The following is a 25,139-nucleotide window of genomic DNA, read 5'->3' as shown; positions in this document are numbered from 1 at the left end:
GTCTATGCCTGGTGTCTCCTGGCCAGCACCCCTGCCTTGGCCTTCTAGAAATCCATCCCTGTACTTTGATAAATGGATGTCAGCAAATGCCAGTAGTGCTGAGGCAAAGGTATACATGGCCATAAAAAGGTAGGCGTCATTTAGGAATTGGCCATTTAATCCTTGATTGGGTGAAGATCTCATATAACAAATTGTGTATTGGAACTTTTTTTTGTTTCTTTTTTGAGATGGAGTCTCACTCTGTCTCCCAGGCTGCAGTGCAATGGTGCCATCTCAGCTCACTTCAACCTCCACCTCCCAGGTTCAAGCAATTCTCCTGCCTCAGCCTCCCGAGTCGCTGGGATTACAGGCTCACGCCACTATGCCCGGCTAATTTTTTCTATTTTTAGTAGAGATGGGGTTTCACCATGCTGGCCAGGCTGGTCTTCAACTGCTGACCTCGTGATCCACTCGCCTTGGCCTCCCAAAGTGCTTGGATTACAGGCGTGAGCCACCGTGCCCAGCCGGAACTTTTGTTTCTATGTGATAGTCTTTCAAAGTGCACCTCTCTGTCCCACTGCCCTGCACCTACCTCTCCACATTCAGAGCACTGGAGATGAGGTCTAGGGTAGGCGACTTACAACAAACTAGAGATGTGTCATATCTCCTTCCTTCCTGCCTGGGGACTGAGATTTTCCCACGGGTCCACAAATCCACAGGAAAGTTAAGCATTTTAGAACAAGGCTTTGAATCTTCACTACTTAAATAGGTTGTGCTCTTATTTTAAACAAGTTGAGTATTTTGAATATGTGAGACATAAATCAAGGTACACACACACTAGAAAAAGAAATGTGTTATATATGTATATGCTACATATATTTTATATATGTGTATATGATTCACACAAATATACATATATGCATTTTTATTTATTTATTTTGAGACAGAGTCTCGCTCTGTCACCCAAGCTGGAGTGCAGTGGCATGATCTCGGCTCACTGCAACCTCCACCTCCCGGGTTCAAGCGATTCTTCTTTTTTTTTTTTCCTGCATCTTGGTGGTCATATTTATTGCAAGAGCTTGAGAAAAACAAAAATACCATTTAGCTTAAGAAGTTATGAATTATCTGCAAATCAACTCATTTCAGGAGTGGAAGAATCCCCAGAATTATTTCTTAATATCCAAATGTATGCGGGTTTCTCTTTTGAGTATCTTGCACATTTAGAGAGGCCACTGTACAAAGTCTCCTATTTTCCATACAGGACAAATTCTTTGTTTCAGCAACTCTCATTGGAGGGGCAACCAGGAAAATGCCATCTCCCCGGACAAGGGGCACTGGAATATTCTGTTTTGTTGATTCATATGTCTCTTCATATGTTTCCTCATCAATTTCTATAGTAGTCACAGTTTCTTCCACGTCTCCCAAGATCATATTTAAATGTTGATCATAAGTATGTAATCTGCCTCGAAGCTCTCGGTCGTTTCTCATTTTCACACAAATTCGTTCCTCTGGGGTGAGCCTAAGATCCAGGGGGTCCTCCACAGTGTTGGTAGTTTGCTGCTGGTCTACGTCGTCTGCCATGTTTCATCAAGTAATTCTTCGGTCTCAGCCTCCTGAGTAGCTGGGACTACAGGTGGCTGCCACCACGCCAGGCTAATTTTTTGTACTTTTAGTAGAGACATGGTTTCACCGTGTTAGCCAGGATGGTCTCGATCTCCTGACCTTGTGATTCACCTGCCTCAGCCTCCCAAAGTGCTGGGATTACAGGCGTGAGCCACTGCGCCCAGCCCCATACATGCATTTTTATCTATACACATACATATACGTATATGTATACATACTTTTTTTATATATACAGACACACACACACACAGGAGCAATGACTTCAGAGAAAAAAAGGGGTTTCCTAATAGTTACTATAGAGTGACTGGCAGACAGGAGCCTCATTATACTATCCTCTCTACTTTTCTTTTCTTTTGAGACAGAGTCTCCCTCTGTGGCCCAGGCTGGAGTGCAGTGGCTCCGTCTCAGCTCACTGCAACCTCCACCTCCCAGGTTCAAGCAGTTCGCCTGCCTCAGCCTCCCAAGTAGCTGTGACTACAGACATGCACCACCACTCCCGGCTAATTTTTGCATTTTTAGGATAGACAGAGCTTCACCATGTTGCCCAGTAGTCTTGAATTCCTGACCTCAGGTGGTCTCCTCACCTTGGCCTCCAAAAGTGTTGGGATTATAGGCATGCACCACCACCCCTGGCTGTCATCTCTATTTTTGATGATATATGAAAATTTAATCAAAAATATCAAGAAGTGTTAAAGACAGGCCATCTAGAAAAACCCAAAAACATGAAAAATAGAAAACAAAATTTAACAGAATGAGAGAACATAATGACAAACAATTAAAATAGTTTACCTAGTTTAAGAATATTCTTACATTGAACCAAAAAACAAAATCCAACTATTTATCAGGCAAAATATAATAAGGAATTCAGAAAGCTTAAGAATAAAATGTGATAAAAAGCCTTTAAAAGTGGCTTGCTGGATATTTCTAAGCATATGAAAAATAAGGGTCTCTTCTAAACTAGAAATGTTTTCCAGTTGTAATTGCCAGTTTATACAAGTTTTCAATACATCATCAAAAACCAGCATCAAAATTAAACTGCAGTAATGAGCGGATTAACGGGCTTCATCGGCATTAATGAAATAAAGTGCCTGAGTCCCTCTGGAAAGTCATTTGACAATATGTGCAAAGTCTATGGGTTTCAGTCACATACCTACGCACCTGACCAAAAAAAAAAAAAAAAAAAAAAAAAAAAAAAAAAAAAAAGTTAAGCACATCAGCAGACACTGTCTTCTCCCTATGCCAAGCAAAAAGAGATTAATCCCTTTATTTCTGGCAGGGGTGGGGGGGGTGCTGGGGTGGGCACCAGCAAACGTTTCCAAACAGATGTTTACAAACAGAAGGTAACTGATAAAAACCCAAACACAAAGCTGCATTGTCTTTCCTGATTCACAGATGAACCCATTGGAACTACTGCAAACAGCCTTTCTGGAAAACATCCAGGAATTAAAAGGTGCAAACAAGCTGCCTAATACCCTTGCGTAGACTGAATTCTTATGAAGAAAATAAAGTTTATTGTCTGGAAAGAGAGAAAGCATGAGGAAAGCACTAAAGCGATGGAGGTGAACAATTAGACAGATGTTCACTTAAGGAAATAAAGAGAACAGAAGAAGCCATCACCCAGGAATTTTACGAGAATCCTGACAACTCGGCACATCAAGGGCAAGGGTAAAGCGAACGCCACCCAAGCCCAGGCTGTGCAACTTGACGCTAACTGCTGACCTTGCAGATCCTGCCTGCAGGTGATGTGGCTCTGAGCAAAGGCAGGTGAGCCTGCTCACTTCAGTAAGTTCTTAAGTTCTTCTCCAAGGTGAGCCACAGACTGCAGTTCTTGAGGACAGAGTTGCATTTCTCATCTTCATAATATTACTGCAGATAATGGCAAAGATAATACTAATTATCCCCAAGTCTTTGCATATTGGTAAATTCCTTGGTGAATACCAAGAATATAGCTAAGGATTATTTCAGAAAGCCTTTGGCTTGCTAATCCTGTCCCAACTGGCAAGAGGAGGAGGGACAGAAAGGTGCTACGTATTGAACATCTTACAGTGGCACTGCTGCTGGATGATTTCTACTAATCGATAGATTTGGTGAACTGTCTTTCTCTTGGCTTACACCCCTGGAAGGCTCACAGATAACTCTTCAGCCCAGCTGTGGCATCTGTTCATAGCTTCTGGCCAATATTTCTGGACAGTGCTTTACCTCTCGATTTACTTGATTTTCCCTTAATCCTAATAGCCTCATCTGTGTCTTTTTCTCTTGAGGTATTATACACGGGCCCCTACATAAACAATCTCAAACCCTCTTTGCAAAGAATCAATGAAGAGTTGCTAAGATAGGTGTTATGAAAAGGCAGAAAAAGGAATGCATAGTTAGCTGGCTGGCTGGACCACAGATAGAAAGATCAAATGAAAACAGACAGTATTTTATTTATTCCTCATACTAAAATCTGAGTTACAAACTGCCATTATTTTACAAAAGAAGAAAGATGAATAAATTACCCATTCTAGTTAATTTCTAAGACTGCTTTTCAAGTAAGTGAGAGAAATATTTTTAAAAAATCATTAAAGAATAAAATAAACTATAAGCTAGTGCTATATGATTGATCTTTTCTCTATACTCCTATCCAGTTTCTTTGTACAGCCAATATTCAATCAACTGCCAATCCAGAAGGATCTATCTAACTCTGCTATACACTCCAAGGACACAGAATAAATTTAAGACTCATGCATTCTTTAAGAAGCATATACATTATAGGTACTGCTGTATGTGGAATGCCCTCTGCCCCAACATGTTCCTGCACTAATCCCTGAAATCTGTAAATATGTTATGTTACATAGCAAAAGGTAATTAAGGTTGTAGATGGCATTAAGGTTGCTCATTGGCTGACCTTCAAATAGGCAGATTATCCCGGATTATCAGGGTAGACTCCCTGAAGTTACAAGGTTCCTTAAAAGCAGAAGCAGAAGAGAGAGAACCAGGAACAGGGCAGTTTGAGAAGGACTTGAGCAGCCATCCCTGGCTTTGAAGATAGAGGAAGGGGCCATGAGCCAAAGGATTTGGGCAGTCCCTGGAAGCTGGAAACAGCAAGGAAGTGGGTTCTCTTCTAGAACCTACAGAAAGAAATGGTGTCCTGCTGACACATCGATTTTAGCCCACTGAGACCTATTTTGGACCACTGACCTCCAAAACTGTAAAGTGTAAATTTTGTGTGGTTCTAAGTCACTAACATTGAGAAAATTTGTTACAGCAGAGATAGGAAACAAAATACAGTTATGTAACATGTTTAATTTGTGAGATTTCACATTGCACATCCAAACTTCTGGCTCCTGTGAAAAATGAAGACAGAGAAGCCAAGGTCTGGCCTGCATATGCTCACATTTTCACAATCGCGTAGGCCGAGGTGCAGCTGTTCCTTGAGATGGGGCACTGACCCTCTTGTGCGCCACCATCTCCACCACTCTCTACTGTCTCGCTGACTCCAAAGCTCTGGTTCATCAACTGCTCCCACCAAACATTTGAATGTTTGACTCTTAATCTAGGTTTGAAGAAAAACAAACATACTGCTGGGCGTGGTGACTCATGCCTATAATCCCAGCACTTTGGGAGGCTGAGGGGCGCATATCACCCAAGGTCACGAGTTTGAGACCAGCCTGGCCAACATGGTGAAACTATGTCTCGAGTAAAAATATAAAAATTAGCTGGGCCTGGTGATGCACGTCTGTAATCCCAGAGACTCGGGAGGCTGGGAGAGGAGAATCGCTTGAACCTGGGAGGCAGGGTTTGCAGTGAGCCAACATCGTGCCACTGCATTCCAGCCTGGGCAAGACAGCGAGACTCTGTCTCAAAAACTAACAAAAAACACATGCATAGCCAAGCAGGGCTGATATTCAGGAGCTATGTGCAGTATAGAGCCAGCATCTGCTCCGCTTAATCAGGATCCATGCCATCCGTGAATGTTAAATATTTAGAGTAGAAACAGAGGCAGCCTGCTTCCTGAACATTCCTGCCTGCACAGGGGCAGACCACCCCTCTGCCCCACCTAAAGCGTATACGATATCCCCCCTCACCCCATCCCTGGGGGCTAGGCAAGGTTTCATGGCCACAGTTCTGGCTAAACCAATGCAGTTGGGCATCCCAGTTTCCTACCTGACACAACTGCTGGACAATGGGTACTTTTTTCTGCAGAATTATTATTCTGAAACTCTTGTAGCACAAAAAAGTAAAGGGATTTAAAGGAAAAGTGAAATGGGCTATAATTGTAATCAGGGAGCAGTGTTTGTTGGGGATGTGAATCTTTCCTCTGAACCAGAAGGATCTCTGTAAGCTCTTGGTATGTGCCTAAAAGCACACACTGCACTGTAAGAAAATGAGGTGGGCATGATTACAGGTGTGACCTGATAACCGCTGAAAAAATCATCCATCCAATAATCATATGAAGAGATGTTCAATATCCTTAGCCATCAAGAAAATCAAAATCAAAATCACAATGCAATACCGCTTCATACCCAATAAAATGACAAGACTAAGAAGAAAAATGACAGCGAGTGCTGGTGAAGATATGGAGAAATCGGAACCTTCCTACACTGCTGGTTAGAATGTAGATGGGTGTGGCTGCTGTGGAGAACAATCTGGTGGCTCCTCAAGAGGTTAAACAAGGAGTTCCATGTGATCCAGAAATTGCACTCTTAGGAGCATACCCCAAAAAAGGAAAACCTATATCCACACAAAAATGTGTAGACAAGTGTACCTGGAAGCACTATGCACAATAGCCAAAATGTGGAAACAACCCACATGTCAATGAACTGAAAGCATAGATGAAATGTGGCATATCCATAAATGGAATATTACTCAGCCCTAAAAAAAGAAGTACTGATACACGCTATAACATGGATGACCCTTGAAAACATGATGCTAAGTGAAAGGATCGAGACACAAAGGGCCACACAGTATCTGATTTATTTATATGAGAAGTCTAGAATAGGGAAATCTACATAGAAACAGGAAGTAGATGAGTGGTTGCCTGGGGCTGGGACAGAGATTGGGAGTGGAGAGAAAAGGAAGTGGGGAAAAGGATGCCAGCCAAGGGTTTCTTTTTGGGAAAATGAAAATATTCTAAACTTGACTGTGGTGACAGCTGCAAAACTCTATGAATATACTGAAAGCACTGGATTGTACATTTTGAATGGGCAAAGTTTATGTATCTGTGTTATATATCAATAAAGTAGCTTGAGAAAATTTACAAACTTCAGCTCGCTAAGAATTTCTAGTAATAAATCATTTGAAACATACCTCACAACTGATGGAGACATATAAGGCAACTATTGGGACTCTGATGAGATTGTGGATTGAGAAAAGTATGATATACCCACATGACAGAATATTGCCTAGCTGTTGGAGATCATGGTAAGAAACTTAATTGACATGGTCAAATGTTTGCAATTTATCATTAAGTTCAATAAAAAGCAGGCTACTAGAGAATAATACACAGTACAATGTTATTTGGCTTAAGAGTGTACAAATGCAGGCATACGTATTGTATGGGCATTAGGTAATTCATAGAAGAGAAAACACTTCCATAACACAAACCGAAATGTTAACAGGGATTATTTCTGGGGAATGAGACTGAGTCAAAAGCTGAGCCCGGAAATACAAAATCAATATAGCTCAAAGTTGAGTCATTGTTTTCCAATCATTGGGCTTGCTAAAATTATTTCTACACTGAATTTGTCACCCCAAGGCATTGCTATTTCATCCATGACACCTGCACTCCAAGCATAATTTCAATCACTGAAACAACTGCAAATTTCACTTGGCTGATGAAACGTCTGGGAAGGATGAAGGATTGTCGGAAGGGTGCACCATTAGGGCTCATACCACTCCATGGATAAATGGGAAGAGATATGGCAAGGCTGTGAAGGTGGCCTGCAGCACCAGGCAAGACAGTCAGGGCCATGTAATCTCACATCAGCTGACTAGGACCTCCCTCCTGGCTTCTTCTAAAGGGTGGGGGAAGGATTAAGTGAGATAAGGATGCAGATGGTCTCTGAAAAGCATGATATCCCCCACGCAAACATTAGGCAGTGGTATTCGTTATAGCCTCATCCCCAACTGTTGTTAGCTGGATTCTGTTTCCCCAAAATTAATATGCTGAAGACCTAACCCCTACTACCTCAGAATGTGACTGTATTTGGAGGTACGGCCTTTAAAGAGGTGATTATGTAAAAAATGAGGCTATCAGGGCAGGTCCTATTGCAATCTGACTGGTGTCCTTCAAAGAAGAGGACATCTGAACACAGGAAAAAAACCAGGGATGTGTGCACACAGCAGCAAGGTCACGTGAGAACATGGTGGGAAGGCGGCTGTCTGCAAGCAGACGAGGGAGACCTCAGAAGACAGCAACTGTGCTGGCACCTTGGAATTCTAGGCTCTACAACTATGAGAAAATACATTTCTGTTGTTCAAGTCATCCAGCCCATGGTATTTTGTTATGGCAGCCTGAGCACACCAGTACACCAGCCTCTATCTGCAATGTGGCCCTCGTTCAGACTTCCTCTTTTCCCCTCTGCTGGGCTATTTTCCACCCCGATTTCCCTGATTTCTGACCCTCTGTTGCCTCCATTAATGTATCATCACCACAAAAACTCACTAACAACAGATACAAGTCTTTCTTTCTCTTATATTTCTCTTGTATTTTGGTTACAGCTACCTGACCCTCCTTCCCAATTTCTGAATTTAAGCATCACATCAGGGCGTGGCACCGTGTCTGACACCTGTAATCCTAGCACTTTGGGAGGCAGAGGCAGGTGGATCTCTTGAGCTCAGGAGTTAGAGACCAGCCTGGGCAACATGGGGAAAGCCCGTCTCTACAGAAAATGCAGTCATTAACTGGGTGTAGTGGCATGTGCCTCTAGTCCCAGCTACTGGAGGGGCTGAGGCAGAAGGATTGCCTGAGCTTAGGAGGCAGAAGCTACAGTGAGCCGAGATTGCACTACTGCACTCAATCCAGCCTGAGCAACAGAGACCCTGTCTCAAAAAACTAAAATAAAATAAACACCGCATCAGTATATGTACCGAGCTCTTTGGCTCTATGATCTTTTTCCTCCTATTTCGTATTATCAACAACCTATCCCCCTTCCCACCCTCAAGCTATCTGCTGGGATGGTTCTTTGCCACTCTTTCCTGGATATAAGTGACATTACAGAGGCAGCTTGAGTTGTACATAACCTTTCAAATTCCAGCTTCTCTACTTACAACCCTCTTTATTACAGTCACAGTACATGAAGTCTCTTCTGGGCTTCTGCCTTGTTAAGAAGAAACACAGCTATGGCCCAGAAGCAAAGGTATTTTCATGTCGACCCTAGACCTTAGGAGCCTCAGCTCTGTTCCCATTGCAGGGAGCAATAATAAAAGAACTATTTCCAAGTTTGAATTAAACTAGACTTGAGCTTTGTGGGTTAGGGGATGAAAGCAGAAAGGTATATTTTTAAAGAGAAAGTTTTATATTCCTTTAAAACTTGGGCATGATTTTAAGAGAATCTTACTCTTGTCCTTTCAGGCGAGCTTTCATACCGTTAAATAGAATAAGACCATAGTCCATATTGTTTTATGAGGAATCCACTTTTAAGATATGTACAACATTTAAGGAACATTAAGGAAAGTGGAAATTGAATTCCTTCCAGAAAAGCTTTAAGTAGAGATAAGAAAAAAGGCCAGAGGTTAGAAATATTTCTAAAATTATAATCAGAAATTGCCAGGGCAACTATTTAGCAGTCTCATGAATAGTGATATGAATTATTTTTCTTGACCTTTAATAAGATAGTAATGCAATTAATTTCTAAAAAAGATAAAAGTGAAGCATATTTTCAAGGAATCTGGAGAACACAAGTTCATTTATTTATTAGACGAATATTTATCAAGTGTCTCCTTGGGCTTCGGACTGGGAAGGTCAGGAAGATGCAACACCCCTAAGAAGCTCAGGAACATGCAGGAGGTGGGGGTGTCGGGGAGGGACAGGAATGATATGTGGGGGGACATTGTGGGGGTAACAGCATGACTTTATGAGCTGTCAAGAGTGCTGTGCCAAAGACATGAGGTGCGAATAACCTGGGACCAACACCATGGACAGATACTTGGAACTGGACATATGGATACAGGAGTCATATTGGAATGGATTTGATGACTGAAATCTTGGGAATGGGTATGATCTACAGGGGAAGGAGCATTGGCCAGAGGGAGAAAGGGTCAACAACAGAATGGTGGGGGACACTGACATTTAAAGGATGGAAAGAGAATGGAGGGGGTGGGGGAAGGAGATAATTAGAAAGAGAAGGAAGACAAAGTTTAAAAGAAGCTATGGCTTGATTGTGACGATGACTGCACACCTGTCAATACACTAAAAATGAAACTGTGTGGTATATGAATTATATCTCAATAAACCTATTACCCCAACCCCCACAAAAACGCAAAAAAGAGATATGACCACCGGGCACTGTGGCTCACACCTGTAATCCCAGCACTTTGGGAGGCCGAGGCAGGCAGATCACCTGAGGTCAGGAGTTGAAACCAGCCTGGTCAACATGGTGAAACCCTGTCTCTGCTAAAAAAATAAAATAAAAATAAAACAACACAAAAATTAGCCAGGCATGGTAGCAGGCTTCTGTAACACCAGCTACTCAAGAGACTGAGGCAGGAAAATCGCTTGAACCCAGTAGACAGAGGTTGCAGTAAGCCAAGATCACACCACTGCTCTCCAGACTGGGCAACAGAGCGAGACTCCATCTCAAAAAAAGTAAATAATAAAATAACATACATATGAGCAATAAGCATAATTTTCATGTTCAAAATCATTACTCATCATAGTCACATATTTCACAATTAAAAAAAATATATACAACAAAACACCACTATGTAGCCAAACAGAAAATTTAGAAGACTGATAATATCAAGTATTATTCAGGATGTAGAGGAAGTGGATCCTTAAACACTGTTGGCAAGAATGTAAAATGGGATGACCAGTTTAGGGAAGTATTTGCCAACCTCTTAAAAAGTTATACATAGCCCTATACGGACCACCCTGCCCATTCCACTCCAGAGTATTGTCCCAAGATAAAACAGATATATGTCCACACAAAGACTAGTGCATCAATATTCACGGTGGCTTCGTTCACATTAGTATCCATTTACAACAGCTAAAAACTGGGAACAACCCAAATGTCTATCAGCAGGTAATTAGGTATTTTTAAAACAATGTGATTTCTCCACACAACGGAGTACTACTCACCAATGACAGTGAGTAAGCCACTGATACAGGCAGCAGTATGGGTACATCCCAAGGTCATTATGTGGAATGAAAGAAACCAGATGCAGAACAAGTACTAGAAAACTTCACTTATCTAAAATTCTAGAAAATGCAAATTCATCAAAATGACAGAAAACAGACCAGGGTTTTCCTGGAGCTGAGGCTGTCTGGACTCAGAGTCATACACCACAGAAGTGGCATTTGAAATCTTTTTGAGGTGATGTAAATGTTCTATTTTTTTTTATTTTCGTGTTGGTTTCATGGGCATGTGCATCTGTCAAAACTCATTGAATTGTATATTTAAATGGATGCAATTTGTTATACATAAATTAGACCGCAACAAAGTTGATCAAACCAATCCAAGCAAGTAAGCAAAAGGCATGTGTCAATGCCTCAAATTTTTCCTTTAAAAAATATCAAAGTGAGCATTCAAATGGCCCACTCTGTTTTCAGAGTTAAGAACAGCAGTATTAATGGCCATTTCACTGAGTGTGTACCCATATCACAAACTGTATAAGGGACTTCCCATGCATTACTTTTTTTTTTTTTTTTTTTTGAGACAGGGTCTTGCTCTGCTACCCAGACTGAGGTGTAGAGACAGGATCACAGCTCACTGTAGCCTTGACTTCCCAGGTTCAGTCAAACTTCCCACCTCAGCCTCCCGAGTAGATGGGACTACAGGTGTGCCATTACACCCAACTAAATTTTTTTTTTTTTTTTGGTAGAGATGGAGTTTTGCCATGGTGCTCAGGCTGGTCTCCAACACCTGGGCTCAAGTAATCTGCCCACCTTGGCCTCGCAAAGTGCTGGGATTAAAGGTATGAGCCAGCATGTCTAGCCTTATTTAACTTAATTCTATTACGATGGTACAAAAGTAATTGTGACTTTTGCCATTAAATAAGATTGAAGTCTCCCTTTTATAGATGAGGAATATGATGTCCAGAGAGGTTAGCTTGCCGGAGATTGTGCAGAAGTTCTGCAGTTCTGAGGCCTGCACTCTGTATACCCCCATGTACTACTCCTCAGCCACTTGATCAATTTCACAGTCATACTAGTACCACCAATAGCCATAGTCAACTTTATGAGAAAACTACATCCAGGACAATCTCCTAGGTACTTTAGGTCCATGACGCACTATACTTTCCACAACCATCTTATCAAGTGGGGACTAGGCTTAACTCCCGTTTTCACCTGGGAAAATGGAAGCTTGCTCAGAGAGGTTAAGTGACTTTCCAGAGTTCCCGCAGCAAGGAAGTGATAGGATCAAGAATGGAACACAAGCAGTCTGACCCTGAAGCCCATGTTCACCAAACTAACTTCTTCAGACATCTTAGGAAGGCCTGACAGATTAGCAAGAGCTTGATGCACTTTTCTCTATTTTAAATAAGGAACAAGTGAGAAAGTACAGCTTTATCAGGGCCAAATGGCAACTGAGTTGGGAAGTTGGAATGGAGAATTCTTTTCAGTCAATTCCTTCCCTTCAAATGAAGTATGTGTGTAAAAACCAGCTAAGTGCCCAGCACATAGGTACTCATTGTAAGTGGGGTTCCCTTCTGTACAGCCAGTATCTACCGAAGTAGGGGAATAATAGCCAAGCTCTGCTAATTCACATGATAGAGTCACAGGCAAAGATTCCCAATCATGGTAAAGGTGAATGGCATTTCCTGTGTTCATTTAAATAAACCCTGGTATAGACCCAGCCATCTAAGCAGAAACATAAGAGAACAGGTTCCTCGTGGTAATTTCATCTTCCTTGCTGGAAATCATTTGAAAATGGACATTGGGAGCTAGATTTATATGGCCTATTTAAGCAAATACCTTTCAAATAAAAAAATACAAAATTGACAAATGCAGATTTTAGAGAAATTAAGCAGTGGGTGCTATCACTTACCAGACCACAAAGAAATGCTTATCACCTGGAGTCCTCTGAGCCCAGCATATTTATTCATCATCCTGTCAAAACGCTGCCATTCACTCATAAATACCAGCCATTCTCCCCTGCACCTGCCCGAGGATGATGCTCAGTCTGGTGAAACACTAATTACGCACCTTCACCCTCTGCCCTTAGGATGATATACCTGACCGTGGTGACAAAGAGTAATGGCATTCTGGAACATTTCTTGATGGTAAGGAAAAAGAAAAAAAATGTGGGGTGATGTGGGAGGAAGGAGCAGGCATGAGGGGCAGAAAAAGAGCAAGGGAGGAAGGCAAAGGAAGAAAGAAGATGATGCAACCACATTTAGACTACCTTGCTCCAACCAAGGGTCATCGTCATTGTCATCATTGTCACCATCATCATTTCTCAGCAGAAGGAAAACTTTTCAAGCCCAAAACTGGTGTCATATTAATATTAAAGCAGCTGAATGACAAAGAACTGACAGCAAGTCACTCCTTTAGTCCTTGGCATGTCCACCAGTTTAGGAACCAAAGCTCATCTCCCAAATGAATGACCATTAAAGAGGTCCCTAGCCGGGTGCATATCCATACACAAATCTGCTATCTAGCACATGTGCTATTTACAGAAATATACTAAAATACTGTCCATGAAGCCACGTTTCCATATCCTGTCCCTTTAAAGAGTTACCGCCTCTCAGCACCTGCACTAGATTTGCCATAATGAAGACTCAAGGGGGGCTGTGCCCAGAAGCTTTAAGACCCAGCTCAGAGCATCACCTTACATGATGAGAGGCGAGGAATCTGAAAACAAGGGATATACATCTTCAGGTCCCACCAAAAATGGTGCCTGTTGACAGCTGGCCATCAGTGATTGACTGAGAATATGGAAATGGAAGCATGAGAAAAATGAGGACCTGTGCACTGACCGTTTAATGTGCCTAGAAGCAAGTAGGCGAGGAACGTGGCGGTGGGTTATGGATTAGTTTGCTCAATCAGCACAGCATCATGGGTGACAGGCAACTTTCAACAGCAGAGGGCACACACACAGAATAAGAAGACCCTCCACATCGGGGACACTGCTGAGAGCCCACAGAGGACACCCAGAAAGCAGAGTCATGGTGCCATTGTACAATCTTGCATCCTGCTGTTGTCTCATGAGGCTTATGTTGACAAGAAAACAAAAGAAAAACAAGCCAACATGGCAGTGGGAATGTTGCGTGGCCTACTGGATGGCCATGGTTCACGTCAAAGGAAATACAAATACAAGGTGTGCTGAGCAGTTTTTTTATGTGCCAAAATACCTTTATTGTCATCTGCAAGGGCCCATCCCAAGGTGAGCTTATAGCTCCAAGAAGATGCTTCAGTTTGATGAAATGAACTCAGATCCTCTAGCACAAAAGGGATCATTCTGGGTCCCCTCACTAAGAAATATGTGGCTCTACTGCTACTCCGACACCTCGGTGTTGATGGCAGAATGATAGTGGAATGGGACAATCCGGTGGCTTGTTTTTAGGTACCCTTTCAAACCTGCAATTTTCGGGAGTAATGGTGCTATCCCTGGGGTGCAAATGTCTATGCATATGGTGGAAAGCATGGCTGGGAATCAGATTCTGATGCCATAAGTTCTGTGACACATTTTTCTGGGCTTCCCTGTCTCACTTGGCTGGAAGTCATGCTTCTGGGCTAGAGACCTTTAGTGCTCTCCCAACACCCATGTGCTTCTCACATCTCAGCCTCCCTCATAATTACATAGGGGCCAGGGACTCACTCTCGCCAGTGGAATGTTGATGGAAGCAACAAATGCCACTTGCAAACCTGCCCATAAAAAATGCTGCTTCATCCTGTTACAGAGTCCTTGACTTTGGAGGCTATTTGTTTTAGACTGTAGCTCCAAGACAGTGGAGTCCCCTTCAGTCTGCCTTCACGAGTGGTTGTGTAGGGTGGACCTTCCAGCCAACTCACACTGGATATGCAATGAAAGGAACAAATCAGCCTTTGTTATATGAAGATAATGAGACGTTGCAAGTTGTTTGTCGTAGCAGCTGACACTTATGTACCCTGACTAAAAGACCCCAGAAAGGTCCCCTCCAAATACAGTTTTCTGATAAAGCATTCAGCCTTTCTTTTTCAATAGTTTGTATTTCTCCTTGAACATTTTCTTGAGACATAGTCTCACTCTGCTGCCTAAATTAGAGTGCAGTGGCACAATTGCACCTCACTGTAGACTTGATCTCCCAGGCTCAAGCCATTCTGCTGCCTCAGCCTCCCAAGTACCTGGTACTATAGGTGAGCACCACCATGCCCAGCTAATTTTTTTTTTCCAAGTAGAGATGAGGTCTTGCTATGTTGCCAAGGCTAGTCTTGAACTCCTGTAAGACAAGCAATCCTCTCACCTCAGCCTCCCAATGTGCTAGAATTACAGGTGTGCACCACCATGCCCTGTTAACCTTCCATAAATATTCCTCTAGATTGTGGAGAGGCAAAACCCAATAGGGACTCATCTATTTGGCCTCAGACATGTCCACATCCCTCAGCAACACTGACCTGCCACCCATGGAGGTTTCCATACTTGGTGCTATGTCTCACCTGTGTGCTCTTGCTCACCTTTCCCAGGAGGTTTCTCCTGCATGTTGCCCACCTATCCCATCTAGACTTATCTCAGCATCACTTCCTGTCCACTCCCTCAGTGACAATAGTGATTCAGAGCTCCAAGTACACAGACACCAAGAAACTTATGGTTTGCTGCTCAAATTTTCCCAAATTGTTCTCCCAGCAAAATAAAACATAATACTCACGTCCAAGACAAGCTTAAAAGAATGAGTAACATAAAAATAAAAGGAACAAAGATGGTGGATTATACATATTGATTTTTTAAAATTTTCATCCCAAATCCCACTAAAACAGCAGTAACTGCTATAAAACAACATGACAATACAAATCAAAGATTATTCAATATAAAAATCTAAAGTTGAGGCCAGGCAAAGCAATTCATGCCTATAATCCCAGCAGTTTGGGAGGCCAAGGCGAGAGGGTAACTTGAGCCCAGGAATTACAGTGAGACCAGCCTGGGAAACAAAATGAGACTTCATTTCTCTTAAAAAAAAAAAAAAAATTACAGTTGGATGCTGGAAAGCAGATGGACAACTAGGAAGTGACTTAAGAGATTCAACAGAGCTGAGTCTTAAGCTAGCCATGGGGACAGCTGAGAAGTAACGCAATTCCTACCAGAGAGCCAGCAAAGGCTCAGAAAATGTGGAACCTGGTACTTCTGAAAATGGGGGTGAAAGACAACCTTTTAGAAACCTGTGTGTCAGCTATGTACAGCTTGAGAATCCCTCCCAACTCAGCCCAGCAGGATACCATCATTTCATAACTCCAGAAAAATGACAGAAGTTTATTATCAGAAGAGAACATAAACAGGTGAGAACAGTGGCATGATACTGAAAACACAGACTTTGTAAATGTGTACCTACTGAATGCAGAGACTCAGCACTCTCCCCCTCACTTGGCTCTAGAACTCCAGCAGTCAGAGCTACACCTTCCCCAAGCAGAAGATCAGAAGATCCTTCTCTGGGATATTTGTTCTGCCAACAGGACACATGCAAACATTCAAACACAGTGGTTTTCCCAAGAAATAGTCCAGCCAGATCATCCTTCAGAGGAGTCCACAGTTAACTGGCCGTGGCCATGTGCTAAGAGTTAGCAGCAGTAATTTTGAATTCTACTTAGATAGAAACAGACATCCACAGATCAAAACATATGGGAAAGACTTTCTCAACAGGCTAGGTGTGGTGGCTCATGCCTGTACTCCTAGCACATTGGGAGGCTGAGATGGGCAGATCACCTGAGGTCAGGAGTTCAAGACCAGCCTGGCCAACAGGGTAAACATTCCATCTCTACTAAAAATACAAAAAATAAAAATAAATTAGTTTGGCATGGTGACACACACCTGTAGTCCCAGTGACTTGGGAGGCTAAGGCAGGACAATCACTTGAACCCGGGAGGTGGAAGTTGCAGTGAGGCAGGATCACACCACTGCACTCCAGCCTAGGTGACACAGTAAGACTCCATCTCAAAAAAAAAAAAAAGACTATCATCAAACACAATTACCAAAACAAATGAAAACAATTTTGAGAAGATAGAAACCAAACAGAAAAGAAAAATTAAAAGTTATCATTAACATCAGAGAGATAAAAGAGTAACATCATCCATGAAACAAGAATAGAATGTTATCAAACATAAAGGAAATAGAAACCCCCCCCCCCAAAACCCATGGAAAGACTAGAAGAACTATCCCTGAAGGTAACACAAAGACGAAGATAAATAGAGTATAGAAATAATTATGAGGCCATCTGGGAGGTCTAGAATCTGAATACCTAAAATTCTCTTGAAAGGGAACAGTCTCCTATTTGGATAGCAGCAAGGGGTTGATGATATGCCTCCCATTGTACTCCCAAGAGAGAAGCAGATAGAAATGAAAGAGAACAGCGGTCACAAGGGTTTGTACTTCCCGAGAACAACACAGAAAGCCACAAAATAGAAATTAAAACTCTGAAGCAAAATTGATTTTAAATCTGTAATTCTATCCCTAACAATGAATAAAGTAAGGATGGAACAGAAACATTTTGAAACCTGCAATACACACACACAGACACACACACATATTCCATCATCCTTTTTCAGAAAGCTACTACAAGACATGATCCCACAAAACAATAAGCAAACCAATACAGGAAAAGATGTGGAAGAGAAGTTCCAACTCCGGGTACAGGTAAATGAACTTTCCAGGATACAACGTGAGGGCAGTTTTAAAAAGAACATCACCAAGTATTCCTGTGCACCAAGCAAAAAGGACAACAACCCCAAACTGCAGAAGGTACAAAGGCTCCAAGGGAGGTTTTTTTTGTTTGTTTTTTTTTTCTAATAAAAGGAACTGAGATTTAGACAATCACATGAAAGTTTGAGGTTGAATGAGTGATAGGTACATCAAAAACTCAGCAAATTTCTAAAAAAAGATGAGTATTAACTCCAGGGAAAATACAAGGTGTAGGAAAGAAAAATAATCTTGATATGCTACATGGCATAGTGGTGCATACCTTTACTTATTTATAACAATTTAAACAAAAAAAAAACTGTCTTGTTAAACATCATCATACATGATATCACTATATTGATATGATGCAGAAATAAAAAAGATGCACATCATCATGGGGCACTAAAGTAGAAGGAAGCTAAATTTCCTTCTTATTGAAAAACCTACAGATAATATCTAAGACTAGAAAATGAAGAAGTAACAGTTTACGTGCAATTACTTTAAAGCTACATATATAAAGACCAACTGAATTCACTAAATGAGTTAGAAATGAAGAAAAAGTTGATGCTGACGGCCGCTTTAACTTTTTACGTAAAAATTTAATAGACATACCTGACTAATTTTAAACTCTGTATAATTTTTACAAAAAGAAAAATAAATGAAAAGAATAGAATGAATGAATGGCATAGCAATACATAAAAATGGAAGAACAAAACAGAAAAAGAGAAGAAATAAAAAGGCGGTAACTTCTAAACATGTAGACAATCACACATTAGGCTTAAATTACCACAGAGCACAACCTGGATTTCTCACTATTTCTATTTTTCAACTGAATTTATAGCAGATTATGGTATTTTCCTATCTCTAACTCCGTCAGAAAATTCAGGAGAAAATAGGCATTGAAAAAAATAATTATCTCCCATGAACAATTCTCTGGTTACTTGTGGAAACTACAGAATCTCTCTCTGTAAGAATATTTTATGTGCCCTTAACTCCATAAAGATAACAATAATAAAATAATTTAACATAAAGACATTTTGTCCCCCAAAAGGGCAAAAAAAAAATAGACAATTTTGCAGGGATAATATTGCACACTTTACGACTGGGGAAAACAACAATTTTGTCTCTACAGACTTATACTATTCAAACTCTCAGGAGCTGGGAATCCATGAGGGTGTTGGTGTCTACATTTCCACCGGCTCACCAGGCAGTATCAGGCAAGTGATAAAATTTTGGTTGCTGAATACGACAGTAAACTTGCATGCTGCTTTATTTAATTCACAAAATTAATTTTTTAACAGTTTGTTTCCACGTGATAAATTCATATTAATAGTACTGAGTACACCATGTGAAAGCAAAAGACACTGCCTAAATTAGTCACCATCTCTCCTTTCCAGAAGGCTTTTGATCTGTCATGTTTGATAAAAATAATTTTATATATGTTTTAAAAGAACAAAAGAAACCGCTATCCTCATCAGCTTGGTTGCCAAGTGACCTGATAAAGCATCTTGTGAGGTCTCTTACTGATGAAGACCCCAGCAATAGACACGAGGTTAGCAGGACAGGCACTGCCAGGAACAGAGAGGGCGCTTCTACACCAGCTCTACCACTGAGGTCACATGGCTCTCCATTTCTTCATGGTGGAAACAAAAGGTAAATAGGATAGCCAAGAAACTCTAGCTTCAAGATTCAATTATAATTGCTGGAGGCATCTTGGAGTACAGGGATATTTCATTCTGAGCACTGAGATCCTCTAGCCTAAAGAGCCTAAATTCTCAGAAGGACTTTGCTGGGGAAATGAGGACATGGCCAGACAGTACTTTTAATAACACTTTCAGGGGACTTTTAGAGGCGTGAAACCACGCTGTATGAAACTGGAATGGTTTCGTTCCATAATGAAATGACAGACACCTGTCATTATGCATTGAACAAACCTATAGAATGTACAACACAAGAAGCAGCACCTCATGTAAACTATAGACTAGTTACTAATGTATCGATATTGGTTGATTAATTGTAGCAAATGTGCCACACTAATGCAAGATGTTAATACTCTCATACCAGGGGCAGGACCAGGGATCAGTGGGTACACAGGACTGCATGTACTATATGCTCAATTGCGATCGGTGGGTACACAAGACCTTATGTACTATATACTCAACTACTTAGTAAATCTACAACTGTACTTATAAAGGAATAAAAAAACAAACCACCTTCAACAGATTCTGTCTGCAGGATTCCTACCCACTCTTGGCCAACACATTGAGTGATTTGCTAATAACACAGTCTTACACAGGTTATAAACTGGCTATCTACCACAAACATGTTTTCTTTGAACTGCAGAGTGTTTAAAAAATTTATGAGTTACCAGTTACTTAAAATTAAGATTATCCTAGGGTCAGGTGCACTAGCTGACACCTGTAATCCCAACCCTTTAGGAGGCCAAGGCGGGTGGATCACGTGAGGTCAGGAGTTTGAGACCAGCCTGGCCAACATGATGAAACCCCGTCTCTACTATAAAATACAAAAAATTAGCCGGGCATGGTGGCGGGCGCCTGTCATCCCAGCTACTCAGGAGGCTGAGGCAGGAGAATGGCTTAAACTGGGAGGCGGAGGAGATTGCACCACTGCACTCCATCCTGGGAAATGAGAGCGAAACTTCGTCTCGAAAACAAAAACCTAGGAATATCTTAATACTATAATTGTAAAAACTCAGGAAATACCATTTTTATAAGCCAAAACTTTTAGCCTCTAATTTTTAAAAAAATTAGAAAAGATGGCAGCTCTGGGTCTGTGTTCCCCCATGGCAAGAGGCAGCTGAAACTAAGAAGTCCTTACCTCCCAAAGTACAGATGGGGACTGTGTTGTTTGACAGGTCCTCAACACTCCCTATTGTCTTCCACAAGACTCCTTTGCTCCCTCTGTTATCTGCCTGTCAACTGTAGGCTTTTTTTTTTTTTTTTTTTTTTTTTTTTGGAGACATAGTCTTTCTCTGAAGTTCAGGCTAGAGTGCAGTGGTGAGATCTTGGCTCACTGCAACGTTCACCTCCTGGATTCGAGAGATTCTCCTGCCTCGGCCTCCCAAATAGCTGGGACTATAGGCCACATCACCACGCCCGGCTAATTTGTTGTGGGTTTTTTTTGTTTGTTTGTTTTGGTGTTATTTTTGTACTTTTAGTAGGGATGGGGTTTCACCATGTTGGTCAGGCTGGTTTTGAATTCTTGACTTCAGGTGATCTGCCTGCCTCAGCCTCCCAAAGTTGTGGGTCACAGGCATGAGCCACCATGCCTGGCCTGTAGGCTTTTCATTTCATTGGCCAAGACAAGTAGCATCAACATCACCTGGGTACCTTTTATACATTTAGTTTTTTGGGGTTTTTTTGAGACAGACTCTGGCTCTGTCACCCAGGTTGGAGTGCAGTGGCCTGATCTCGGCTCACTGCAACATCTGCCTCCCAGGTTCAAGTGATTCTCCTGCCCCAGCCTTCCAAATAGCTGGGACTACAGGTGTGCACCACTACACCCGGCAAATTTTTATATTTTTTAGTAGAGATGGAGTTTCACCATGTTGGCAAGGCTGGTCTCAAACTCCTGGCCTCAAGCAATCCACCCGCCTCGGCCTCACAAAGTGGTGGGATTACAAATGTGAGTCATCATGCTCAGCTAGTACCTTTTAGAAACCCAAGTTTTGGGACCCACCTCAGTTCTGCAGAGCCAGAACCACACGAACATGAGTCTGTCTCAGAATCACATGGAAGACTTGTTAAAATTCAGATTGGGTGAATTCCATGTCTTTTCTACTGTGAAAACTGCTGCAATCAACATACATGTGCATGTACCTTTATAATACAATGATTTATATTCCTTTGGTTACATACCCAGTAATGGGATTGCTGGGTCAAATGGTATTTCACAATAGCAAGGACACGGAATCACTCCAAATGCTCATAAATGATAGGATGAAGAAAACATGGTACATATATACCATGGAATATTATATAATCATAAAAAGGAATGAGATAATGTCCTCTGCAGGGACATGGATGGAGGTGGAAGCCGTTATCCTAAGCAAACTTATGCAGAAACTGAAAACCAAACACTGCATGCTCTCGTTTATAAGTGGGAGCTGCATGATGACAACACATGGACACACGGTGGAGGCGGATAACACACACTGGGGCTTGCAGGTGGTGGGAAGAGCATCAGGAAGAACAGCTAATGGATGCTGGGCTTCATACCCAGGTGATAAGTTGATCTGTGCAGCAAACCACTGCGGCAGATGATTACCTATGTAACAAACTTGCACATCTTACACATGTACCCTGGAACTTAGAAGTTTTAGAAAAAATAAACCTCAGATTGCAGGCCTCACCCCACAAGCTTCTGATTCAGTATGTCTGGAATAAAGCCCAAGAATTTCTATGTCTAACAAGCTACCAGGTGATGCTGACACTGCAGGTCCAGGGGCTACTTGGGGAACCTCTGCTCTCTGTCTTCGTGTATCTCATAATAAACGCCCATCTCACCTTTTGCTGCCTTTTTTTTTTTTTTTTTTTTTCAAAAAAAGATCGTATCTCCTCAATGAGTTTAATTTTCTTCCTCTTGTTCAGGTATGATTTGGTGATTTTCTGTGAGTGTGAGTGTGAGTGTGTGTGTGTGTGTGTGTGTGTGTGTGTGTGTAGGGGAGACTTTCCCATTTTCCTGGTGGGTGGTTTTAATTCTTTGGAAATTTCTCCCATATGAGTTAGCATTTTGTTTAGTTAGCTATTTAAAAACAATGTGGCTTTTTCTCTGTGGAAACTGGGTCATTTAAATTAATTCTTGGATTTATAATACATATAATTAGTTCCCAACAATACACAACTCTATGTTCTGTTTGGGAATATCTTGATTACACAAATGTAAAAATAATTGAACAGAATGATGGCTGGAAAAACAGCATTAAAAAAATCCCCCATTTCTGATATTTTTGCCATTAGGCTATGAATTGTGTAACACCTCACCGAAAGTGCTTGCTTTATCTTTAATGGTTCACTCATAGCTCAGAGTAAAGTCTGAACTATTTGTTGTTCGCTGTTGTTATATTCTGTTCCAAGGTTCATAATTTGAAAATCGACTTTGGGGACTTTTTGCTTGGTCTATTAAAATGATTCATGTTGCATTCAACATAAATTGTGCATTCACAGAGGAGGGTGAGAGCCTGTATTCACAGCATAATAACTAAAGTGAATTTTGTACGAGCCGCAGTTTGTGGCAGCGATGTGGTATCATTTGTCTTAATTTTTCTTTGGCATTACATTAGGCGAATGCATTTACATTTCCAGGTATGGCTAACCACTTTAAAAACTTTGTTTTTATAGTGTGAGTAAAGGGGAAATCAAATCTGCATCTTTATGCGATGTAACATCAAATAATGCCGTTTTACTGTCTGGAGGACGAGGGGATTTACATTCCATTTACCTGACTTCACAAAAGGAACTCAGGCTGATATGCAAAGTACATGAAATATTTACCATCAGTGGATCACGCAAGGCTTCTAAAAGAGAAGAAGAAGGGCAGGAGATGATACCTTTTCTGCTCTCACTGTGTTGTTCTGTGTTTTTCTTTTTAACAGTACCTTAACTGAAACTTCTTAAATGGATTAATCATTTAAAATTCAAGTATGTCTTCAAGAAAACAAAACGCCAAATAAGCCAAAACTTTGGGTCACGTTTGCTGAACAGAGGAACCATTTGAAATTTTATTGCATGTGTATGAAGTCTATGTACATACATATATACAAACATATATGCCTCCTGCGTATGAAATATGTATTCTGGAGACTTAAAGAAGTACTCCTATATCTCAATTAACATCAATTAAGATGAATATGTGTTTATGTATATATGCATGTTTTAGCAGAATTCTATAAATATGATACACTGATTATTTCACATTGACGGAGAAAGCAAAAAGAACTAATCTTAAATTCTGTCAAAATATTTTTTACCAGTTAAACTAAGTATCACATCAGAACAGATTACACTCACTAAATCCCATGATTATAATGGTTGATAAGGCAACTTTTTCTATATAAACATTAAAATAAAATTTTAAAAAATGTAACACACACCATAGAAAATTGACCAGGTGTGGTGGCTCATGTCTGTAATCCCAGTACTTTGGGAGGCCAAGGCAGGCGGATCACCTGAGCTCAGGGGTTGAGACAAGCCTGGCCAAGATGGTGAAACCTCGTCTCTACCAAAAATGCAAAAATTACCTGGGCGTGGTAGTATGCTACTGTAGTCCCAGTTACCCAGGAGGCTGAGGCAGGAGAATCGCTTGAACCTGGGAGGCGAAGGTTGCAGTGTGCCAAGATCACACCACTGCACTGCAGGCCTGGGTAACAGAGCTAGACTCTGTCTCAAAAAAAAAAAAAAAAAAAAAGAAGAAGTATAATGTTCTTCCATGCTACTCAGAATACCCAAGCGGAGAATCTTGGTTAAAAAGATTGTTTTATACTATAAGTACAAGGGTTCTGAGCAACAGAACATGGTTTATGATTATTATAGTTATAAGCAATGGAAACATCTTAGTTTGCATTGCAACTTTACACTGAACTGTGCGACATGAAGCAATTTTAAATTTCTGAGCCTCAGCCTCTTCATTTGCAAAATGGGGCTAATATTTCCTGTGGAACCCATGTTAGTAAAGTTCTGAATGCACACTTAACAGAGCAAAAGGAACACTCAGTGTTAGTGATCCTCAGTCATCATGACATTATTATAACTACAATAAAGGCAGTAATTTGGGCAACTCTCAGATTATCATATCCAATCACAATGACAGAGAGGAAAATCATCAGATCATTAACGACCCAAAAAATGAGTTTACCTGCTCGCTTAATTGAACTATATAAATACTTGGGGTGGACAAAAGGATGTTTGTTCTTGAGCAAATGGAATAAGCCTTTCACCTTATAGCATGTACCCAAAAGATCTCGGGTTTTCTTTAACATCCTTCTTTTACCTTGTTAGTGCAGGAATTCATGCAGCCCATACAAATCACAGGCTACTCCGCTGGAGGAGTGTCCCGGGCCCTCAGATTGCACAGAGGAAATACCCATTCTTGGCTAGAAGGCACTCATAATCCACTGGGGTGTTTCTTAAGCTTTAACTAGTCAAATAATTCTCTGGGAAGGATTTTAGAAATGCAGAAGCAGAGATTCTAAAATAGTAGATCCATCTGGGATCTGGGATTCTGTCTCTTTAGGCAAGTTTCCAGTCTTTCTGGGAAAAAGAGATGGCAAAAAAGGCTTGGGGTGGGGAAAGACATAACCCAGGATGTAGGTGGGCACAAAACAAGGTACAAACACAGGACACCCAAACCTAAGTTGTCTTTCACGGCCCAGGGAAGGCTTGAGCTGAGCCTCAACAGAGAAACAGTAATCAGACTCCCTGAGAGCAGCTAAATGGCATTCCAAACTTGACCTTCCTCGGCTCTGATGTACTGCTTGAGGACACAGCTTTGGAGTCAGCCAGCCTGGTTCAA

The 25,139-nt window shown here is 41.3% G+C and overlaps 2 protein-coding genes across 2 annotated transcripts in view; both read right to left on the bottom strand.

Annotated features, from left to right (window-relative positions):
• WWOX (WW domain containing oxidoreductase) overlaps positions 1-25,139 on the bottom strand; it is a 1,111,113-nt gene that overhangs the window by 847,898 nt on the left and 238,076 nt on the right. The window lies entirely within an intron of this gene.
• On the bottom strand, positions 1,045-1,633 carry LOC134729366 (U6 snRNA-associated Sm-like protein LSm3). The gene has a single exon (XM_063598046.1). The coding sequence runs from the start codon at positions 1,558-1,560 to the stop codon at positions 1,153-1,155; it is 408 nt and encodes a 135-aa protein (XP_063454116.1). The 5' UTR covers positions 1,561-1,633; the 3' UTR covers positions 1,045-1,152.

This window comes from Pan paniscus, chromosome 18 (genome assembly GCF_029289425.2).
Source record: "Pan paniscus chromosome 18, NHGRI_mPanPan1-v2.0_pri, whole genome shotgun sequence".
Lineage (NCBI taxonomy): Eukaryota > Metazoa > Chordata > Mammalia > Primates > Hominidae > Pan > Pan paniscus.
This window is presented reverse-complemented; position numbering and strand designations above follow the sequence as displayed.

Bases quoted from the DNA above. Each gene is read 5' to 3' on its own strand.
- LOC134729366 (XM_063598046.1), bottom strand. From the start codon at position 1,560: ATGGCAGACGACGTAGACCAGCAGCAAACTACCAACACTGTGGAGGAC.